The sequence below is a fragment of the Martes martes genome (assembly GCF_963455335.1).
Source record: "Martes martes genome assembly, chromosome: 5".
NCBI classification, from domain to species: Eukaryota; Metazoa; Chordata; class Mammalia; order Carnivora; family Mustelidae; genus Martes; species Martes martes.
The window spans coordinates 16,642,558-16,652,669 of NC_137892.1; the positions used below are offsets into that span (position 1 = coordinate 16,642,558).

Below are 10,112 nucleotides of genomic sequence, written 5' to 3' on the forward strand. Positions count from 1 at the left end.
CCGTGAAACACTTCTAATTAACTGTGACATATCTGTCTCATTAATATCTGCTGCAATCCATAGGGAAGAGACCTGTTCTTTCCAAGAGCACTTCATTTCATTGCCTTCTCACAAAACTATTTAAGCCCCTGCTTCTTCTCACCCTGGGCCTTCCCCTTGGCACCCAGGAATCCAAACACAGAACACCCAGAGAGGATTCAGCATTCTTTAATTGTCTGCAGCTTTCTTCCTGCCTTCTTACTCTTTCACAATTGTCTTTCTTTGGTTTCTGGGTATTTTCTTGTAAAGATAGGAAGCAAGAATTAACATACTTTTGTAGAAGGCTGGAAATTTGTATGATTTTTCCTGGCAATGCAAAATATTTCAGGGATTTTAGGATGACATTCTTTTAATGATACTTTCTTCTGTAGAGTTATATTGCAAAAGAGCTCTTAAATTGCAGATCTTTCTTTGTGCTAATTCCAACTTCAGTTGCTAGGGATAATTCTAGTCTATAGTTCAGGAAATTCAAGTTCATAAATCCAAATTCAAAACCTGTGTGTGCTAGACTTTCATGCAGAGGACACCTAGACATACAGATTGGACAGATCTTGAAAGTTTTCCCATTGTAGGTACCCCTGACTAAAAATAACCTTGTGTTTTTCTTTGTCAACATAAACTAGAGGATAAATTAAATCTACTAATCTTTATCATTTATTTATCTTCCAGTAACAGATCACCTTCATTTTCTAGAAAGTCTTTGTTCATTCCTCATTCCTTTCTTAGTTATAGAAAGTGTTATAGTTTCCTGGTGAGTTGTTGTTGTTGTTTTGTTGTTGTTGTTATTGTTGTTATTATTGCTGTTGTTGTTATTTACTAAATTTTATATGACCATCTCTACCTTTGAACAATGCACCCTACTCTGAATGGCTATCTGGAGAGGATTCCACTCTGAGTAAGTGACAAGATGATCTTTCTTTAGTTGGACCTAAGTTTAGTATAAAATTAGGCATAGGGTGGGGCGCCTTGGTGGCTCAAAGGGTTAAGCCTCTGCTTTCAGCTCAGGTCATGATCCCAGGGTCCTGGGATCAAGCCCAACATCAGGCTCTCTGCTCAGCAGGGAGCCTGCTTCTCCCTCTCTCTGCCTGTCTGCTTACTTGTGATCTCTGTCAAGCAAATAAATAAAATCTTAATAAAATAAATAAAATTAGACATAGGGTGATTTTCTTTATATTGATGATGTGCCTTACTTTCCTAATTTATGCATACCAAGAAATGTGTCTAGCAAGCTGTTTTTAATACATAGCATTCAGATTGCATGGCTGAGAAAAGTATTGAAGAATGTGGGGTGATGAGGCTAAACATGATATTGGGCAAATGAATAAATCATTCTGAAAGTTTCTGTAAAGCAAATTATTGGATTTAATAGTTTGAAGTTTTTCTAGACAATGCAAAATTCATGATCAAATTTAAGCAATTCAGTGAATGATCTAAGCTTTTAGATCATCTAGAGCAACTCTGTTTATTCCTATTACCTTAATGAAAACCCAGGTCTGTTGAAATTTTCAAGAAAAGCACAGATGACAAATTAAATCCTGATGAGCACTTAGCCTAGCTCTTCAAAGGAGACTTTAAATATTTGAAGAATAAGGAAATTAATGAGCTTCCTCAGTATTTCCTAGGGTTCTGAATGAATCAACTCTCTTTATATGATGTAAATAAAAGTTATGCAAGTTAAACCTAAGGAAACAGAGGCAGGGTTGTCTAAAACTCATGGGCTTCAAATCTCATGTGCAAGCTTAGTGAGGTAATGACTGCTCAATGTTCTCCACCCAGCTACATTGAGAAGTGGACTGTCTGTTTATTCTGGGAAATTACCCAGAGTATACGTTGCAAATATCCAATCGTCATGGTGCTATTGAATAGAATAGTGCAAAGAATCTTCTTTTCTATAAAATACCTTTTTATGTCTGTGTGTATATGATCTTAGCAAAATATTTCCTGCTCTCTTTTTTTCTTTTTCTAAAGATTTAGGGGGGAAATGGCCTTGTGAATTAGATGGGATACGGACAATATTACTTGGAATGCACAGAGAGGCTAAATGAAAAACTTGCATTTAGTCTTAGTTTGTAGGGCACCAATGAAAAAAAGGCTTCCTATTTCCCTGCTGGGGTTCTCCACTACCACCACCACTGGCATGATTTCCTTTGTATCCTTGATCTCTTGTTACAGAAAAGGACACTGAAGTTTGGGAAGTGGAGGTGCTTGCCTTAAAAACACATAGACAGACTCCCATAGGCCCTCCGACTTCAAGCCAAGAGCTCTTGCCTTGCTGTCAGGATGCAAATGTTTTACATATCATTTTTCCATAAATGCCTTTAAAGGTTGTACTGGTGCCTATATTCTTCAATTCCACTCTGGAAGAGGTTTGCAAGTTTTCTTATTGTTTTTTGTTTGTTTGTTTGTTTTTCTTTTATGCCAATCATACCATAAAATGAACTTCAATCAGAAACAGTCGGTCTCTGTAGATGTGGTTATCCAGGTATGTGATCTCTTCAGGGGTTCGGGCAGGAGGGGTATATGTTTGACAAAGGAATGTGCTTCTAAGTCACTCCTTCAAGTGATGTTCTAAAAAACAATAAACAATTTGTGAAATTGTCTAATTACATTGACATTTCATTGTCTATGATTCTTACTTCAATTTGATTTTATTATTAATGATTACAACTTTTTGAGATACTATGCCAAATTTAGGAGTACAGAGAAGATTTAGGGATAAATGTAAAGTTTTGTATTTAGTTTCAAAACTGCACAACTATGAATTGCCCTGGCTTGAGAGATTCTTATGTAAGGATTTAACCAGAAGAATTTAAATGTGTACAGAATGTGCCAAAAGTGTGATGTATCTATATAAGAACAGAAAAAAATAATATTTCTAGAGTATTCTGTACTGAATAAACTTCACCTGAAGTAATTGTTGAAATTGAGATATTGCATTTTGACATGGACATTGCCAAAGATCATCTCAAGTTATTACCTGGAACCTGAGCATTTTGGCAAGGTCTTCATGAATGTATACAAGAACAAGGAAACATAACTTGGCACAGAGAAGCATGAAGAAAGCCTAACCATATTCACATTATGAAAGGCTTAAAGTTAAAAAAGGAAGAAGCTGCTTCTGAGCAGATCTAGAGGGCAAAAAGGAGGTTCCATGGGGCAATTTTTAATCCAAGTGAGCACAGAGCTTCCTAGCAATGGTGCCGTTCCACTGGAAAAAACAAAAACAAAAAACAAAACATAGAGTATGCTCTCTCATTTGGCAGGAAGTTCACAGTGGCTATATAGAATCAGGAAAATGCTGCAACTTAGAACTTAGAGATTCTATTGTAACTTGATTCAAAAATGCTCCAATGATCATCCCAGGCCTGAGCATGAATCATATCCTGACTTCAGTTAGGTGGGAGAAGTAACTTCAAATATATGTACTCAACTAAATATGTACCACTTACAAAATAAGAGAGAATATTTATTTGTAAATGTCATGATAGAATAAATGCATTGCTTTTCTTTCAATTTGTGATATAGTGTAAAAAATAGTAATTTAAGTAAATTTTGAAGATAATTTCATCCAATAAAGTCATGCAAATTTTATCCGATAAGTTTTTTGTGTTCTTATAACTTCCAGTCCAAGCATATATATTCTTCTCATAGATACTTGGATTATCTTCAGGCTTAAAAGTGATGCATATATTTCTGAGAATTTATGCTAAAGGTCATTTCCTATAATTGAAGAGAAAATTAGAGAAAAAGTATAGAATTTAACAGCTGAAGTAGTTTTTCCAGGGTTACCAGAGTCCATTGAATTGAAGTTTAGGAGTATTTTACAATTCAAATTAATGCATTATAGTTCAATATACAGATTGCTTAAATAATAAATTGGAGATTCTTACATACTTACCAATAGTTTTGAACTAACATATATGAGTAAAACATTGGCATTTTTCTTTGCATTTTATAAAATATATTCACCTAAGAATTTCTCATTTGATCCATAGAGTAAACCTGCATATTATATTATCTAAATTTAATATAAATGGAAACTGAGGCTCAGAGTTTGGGAGGAGAAGCCAAAGCAACAGAATTCATTAATGTCAGGGAAAGAACTCACTTCATCTGATTTTAAATTTTGCTTTACTATATGTCTACTACATCATTTCAGAAGCAAATACCTATATAAAGTTACATAATAACTTTTTCTGATATTTTCTGATCATTTTTATTTGTGCTAACCATAACAAAGCAATACAATCTCTGCTCAACAGAAATTCAACTATATATATATAATATGAATATATATAATATATTATATATGTATATAACACACATATATATATACACAATTGTATTGTACAATTATTGTATACTTATATTGTATGTAATACAATATATATGAATATATATATATTTTTTTTCAACAAATACAGATCCTTCTCATTATCCTTCCTCATAGTAAGATAGCAGATGGTAAATTTAACCAAATGGGACTTGTCCTTTGAACAAGTAGACCTTTGTTGTTGTTGCTCTTTTTATTGTTGTTTTGTTGTTTTAGCTTCAGAGGTAGACTTTAGTGATTCATCAGTTGAAAATAACACCCGGCTCTCAATACATTATGTGCCTTCCTTAATGTCACCACCCAATTATCCCCTACCTCCTCACTCCTTTCCAGCAAACTTCAGTTTGTTTCCTAGAGTTAAGAGTCTCTTATGGTTTGCCTCCCTCTCAATTTTCATCTTATTTTTATTTTTTCTTCCCTTCCCTTAATGTTTATCTGTTTTGTTTCTTAAATTCCACATATTTATTTTCTCCCATATAATTTCATCATTTCATATATATATATATATATACACACACACACACATACACACACATATATACGTGTATATATACATATAATTTCATCATTTCATATATGTATACACACATATGTAACATATGTAACATATGTGTGTGTACATATATGAAATGAAATTATATGCATATATACATATATGTATATGCACATATATGTAACATGTGTGTATGCGCAAATATGTATATACATGCATGTAACATATGTGTTACGTGTGTGCGTATATACATATGTGAAATGATGCAATTATATGTATATATACACGTATATATACATATATGTGCATATATATACGTGTATATATGTGTGTGTATATATATGTGAAATGATGAAATTACATGTATATATATACACATATATATGTGTGTGTATATATATGTGTGTGTGTATATATATGTGTATATATATGTATATATATTTTGAGTTATGACATTTTTTTTCTTTTTTTAAATTTTATTTATTTATCTGCCAGAGAGAGATCACAAGTGGGCAGAGTGGCAGGCAGAGGCAGAAGCAGGCCCCCTGCTGAGCAGAGAGCCCGATGTGGGACTTGATCCCAGGACCCTGGGATCATGACCTGAGTTGAAGGCAGAGGTTTAACCCACTGAGCCACCCAGGGGCCCCGAGTTATGACATTTTTATTAACACATTAATGAATACATATAGTTAAAATTTAACAGATTCACATTGTTGGCGCATTTCATTTGACAAGTAATGTAATGTTTTTTAGAATGTAGGTGAGAACATAGTGATTTGAACACTGCTTGGTCCAAAAAATCTCTGCCATTAACAGCATATGTGACCTTTAGAACATCACTCATAATTCTGCCATCAGTGAGAAAGGTTTATTGTGAAGCTCAGCAAGTCAATAGATATGAAGCACTTAGCACAAAGTAAACTCTTCAAAATTATCATTTTTTTAGGTTTTATTTATTGCCAGAGAGAGAGAGGGAGAGAGAGAGAACAAGCAGAAGAAGGGGATGGCAGAGGGAGAAGATATGGGACTCAATCCCAGGACCCTGGGATCATGACCTGAAGGCAGATGCTTAACCGACTGTGCCACTGAGATGCCCCTTCACAATTATTCTTAATAGCTTTTTGTTTTCTGAGAAGTTGACTCAAATGTTCATATTTTTAGAATATTTATAGGAACATTGTTTAGTTTAGTCACTTAACCTCAAAAACATATTGGTAAAATATATCTTGCCTTGACATATTTAATGTTAAAGGACATGAAAAATCATCCTTAACTTTAAAAAACTTTGTTGTAGATATTTCACAACATAGATGTACCATCACCTGAATTCACATAAAACTATCAGTTTTTCTTAATTACTAATCACTATAAAAAATTCAATTTCCAAAAATAATAGATTGTTTATATCTTACCATATATGTTTCTGTGCTATTTACTCTGAATCCTAATTGCTAATGCTAAATGCTAATACCTGACTAATGCTGCTGCTTATACATAATCCTGATGCCAATTCTTCATCATCTTAAAATTAAATTTCTTTCTTAAAAATAAACAAAAGTCACTCTACAAGAGTAGCTTGCCTCTTTTTTCTGAGTTTGCAAGAATGGTTTCCATTTTTCACTTTATTTTCTTCCATACAATCTCATCTGCAACACAGATGAACTGAAACCAAGAGGATACTCTTAATTCTTACAACCCATACAGCAGATCACTCATTTGTACCTAATGGCAGAGAAAAACTACTCGTAGTCAGTAATGAGATATTTTTAAGTTGGTGATAATGTTGATTATAATAAAGATTCATTTAATAAGGATACCAATTTAAACATATATAAGGCAATATGTGCACACACACACACACACACACACACACACACACACACACCAGGTTATGTTTAACTGAATAATATGGTTTACACCCTTATGTGTTGTTATATGTGTCACTATAGTAAAATAACATCTGTTGACATAATCTTTTCCAATGTATTTAAAGAACTATTAATTCAAGGTTATCAATTTTATTTAAAAATAACATCTAGAATATATTAGTTGCTAGATATCTTTACCAAAGTTGTAAGAAAATATTTTTAAACGTTGTCCTCCAACTTTCAGAAGTTTATTGTCTAAGAGTCAGCTCATATGCTGTTATGTTAATTCTCTTAAAATAATGTCATTTTATTCAAAAGATTCTAGGTCACAGCAGCACTGTCATGGGATCAATGGAAGTGCACAACACCTCCTCTTCAGACTTCACCTTCATGGGACTGTTCAACAGGAAGGACATCTCAGGCCTTCTTTTTGCTATTATCTCTATCATCTTTTTCACTGCACTGATGGCAAATGGAGTCATGATCTTCTTAATCCACACTGATTCACGACTTCACACTCCCATGTACTTCCTGCTTAGTCACCTGTCCTTCATTGACATGATGTACATCTCCACCATTGTCCCCAAAGTGTTGGTTGATTACCTGCTTGGTCAAAGAACCATCTCCTTTATGGGATGCACAGCTCAGCATTTCCTCTACCTCACCCTTGTGGGAGCTGAGTTCTTCCTGTTGGGCCTCATGGCCTATGACCGCTATGTGGCCATTTGCAAACCCCTTCGCTATCCTGTCCTTATGAGTCGCCAGGTCTGTTGGATGATCATAGCAGGTTCCTGGTTTGGGGGCTCTTTGGATGGCTTCCTTCTAACTCCCATCACCATGAGCTTTCCTTTCTGCAACTCCCGGGAAATTAACCATTTCTTTTGTGAGGCACCTGCAGTCCTGCGTTTGGCATGTGCAGACACGGCCCTCTATGAGACAGTAATGTATGTGTGCTGTGTTCTGATGCTCCTGATTCCTTTCTCTGTGGTGATTGCTTCTTATGCCCGAATCTTAACCACAGTCCACCACATGAGTTCAGTGGAGGGGAGGAAGAAGGCAATCACCACCTGCTCATCTCATATGACAGTGGTGACCTTGTTCTATGGGGCTGCCATGTACACCTACATGCTTCCACACTCTTACCACAGGCCAGCCCAGGACAAAGTCTTTTCTGTGTTCTACACAATCCTCACACCAATGTTAAATCCGCTCATCTACAGCCTGAGGAACAAGGATGTGACTGGAGCTCTGAAGAGGGCACTAGACAGATTCAAGGGTACACAAAGAGTGTCAGGAGAAATGTTTTGATAGTGGCTTCTTCTCATATCAATAGTAAATTGGAGCCTTTGTGGACACTGTGACCATGTTCTCAATGAAGGATTAAACTGGAAAGTAGGCTCAATTGTGCAGGAAAAAAGGGAAAAGGATCAATATAAAAATGCATCCTCTTGAACTTCATTTTTTTCATCCCGTCTTCTTTCTTGTATCTTCCTTTTATTTTAATCCTGTTCACATGTACTCAAAATAAATATCCAGTGTTTTTCAGGAATTGAAAATAAAATTTCTTATTCTTCAGTTTCACCTTTTGGAAACAACATAAATTGCATGCAATTTTAAATGGCATGAACTATGCTGAGGAGTGCAAAAGGGAAGATGACACTTTTGGTATATATGATACTGCTGTATAAGTATATGTACCATCTAAAAATAATAAAAATATTATCTTCTCTATTTTGAAGACTGATACCTGACCCAGCCCTTTAGGAAGACAGTTGTGTAGCTACCTATATGTTCCAATTTGTCAGTTTGTCAGAAGAGTCAGAATAGTTTTCTTAAATAGTCATTGTGATCCCCGCAATAATTAAGTGTGTTTTACTTTAAGTAGCAATGTAGTATTTACCTTCTGTTTGTAACACATAAGTGAAAGTTATTTTTCAGGTAAGTTAAAATTAATGGATGAAAACAAAGAATATTTTCCAGAAAAGACAACGTGAGGGTATCATATACTTAAACGTTTACCAAATGTCAGAGAAACACACAGGGATATGGGCCGAGGGGATACTAAAATGATTTTTCATATATGTCACAAGGTCATCAGGATTAATCATAAACCAGTCAGATAATAGCAGTTTTCTCATATTCCGTATTCATACTCTCTACTGATCCAGAAATTGAAGACAATAAGAATGTGGCAAATCATGTTCAATGTTGCATTTGATTATATAAGGAGTTTACTCAGGTTTCATAGGGGTCACTTTATTAAATTATTAATAATCACAGTCAATCATATTCGCCAATTTGTCTAAAACTTAATATTTCACATATTCTGTAAGGTTCGTCACCCTCTAACAATTTCATAACAAATAAGCCACATATTAACAGCTTTAATTACAAATGAAAACAGTGGGGATAAGGAAGTAAGGGACTTCTGTAGGGTAATATTTTAAATTAGTGTATTAAGCTGCAAAATTTCAAGGAATGTGATTGATTGAACACTGTATCTTTCAGATACAGCTTCCTCAATCATTCATCCATGTATTCATTTATTATTCATAGCTTTGAGCAAGATAAGAAAAGCACTTACAGTTAAAAAGTTTACGTTTTAATGGTGGAAAGGAAATGAAAAGGAAAAAATAAAAGCAGTCAAGAAAACAACTTATGTCCCCACAACATTGTATGTAACAAAAGTGACTAAAGCTGAACGTATATGTTCTCTGTCCCCCAGAAGAAACACACTCAGATGAATTTCTAACAAATATATATGCATAATCTTCACCAAATGATATGTAGTGGCAGACAAGAAAAAGAGAGAGAAAGAGAGAGAGAGAGAGAGAGAAGCTACCCAAAAGCTCACTGGTGGTGACATGATAAATCATGACATTGTCAAACAATAAGAATAGACATTCTACTAACATTACTTACAATGTTATAGATTAATCTCAGAAACATGTTGAACTGAAGAAGAAAGTTACAAAAGATTACATTTATATAAAGTACAGATTCATCAAAACTACCCTATGCTTGGAAGATTAGTGGCTGAAAGGGTTTGTGGGTAGGTTCTGGGGTGTTAGTGGTTTACTGTTTCTTTGTGTAGATGCTGATTACACACCCAGTGTTCAGTTTAAGAAAATTTACCAAGTTCAAACTTGTTTTCTAAGATTTTATTTATTTATTTGAAAGAGAGAGAGAGATCACAAGTTTAGGCAGGCAGAATGAGAGGGGGAAGCAGGCTTTCTGCTGAGCAGAGAGCCTGTTGATCTTCTCTGCCAAAGACAGAGGCTTAACACACAGAGCCACCATGCTGCCCCTAAAGTTCAAACTTTTTGCATGTTTAATATTTCTGTATGCTTATTTTGTTTCAATAAAAAGTTAAAATATA

General features: G+C 34.6%; 1 protein-coding gene across 1 annotated transcript; it reads left to right on the forward strand.

Moving 5' to 3' along the window:
- Positions 1-7,075: 7,075 nt before the first annotated feature.
- On the forward strand, positions 7,076-8,041 carry LOC308342840 (olfactory receptor 2T1; the record flags this gene model as incomplete). The annotated part of the gene is made up of 1 exon (XM_080803496.1): positions 7,076-8,041. One exon carries the CDS (start codon positions 7,076-7,078, stop codon positions 8,039-8,041), a length of 966 nt encoding a protein of 321 aa, XP_080659622.1.
- Between the last annotated feature and the right edge of the window lie 2,071 nt (positions 8,042-10,112).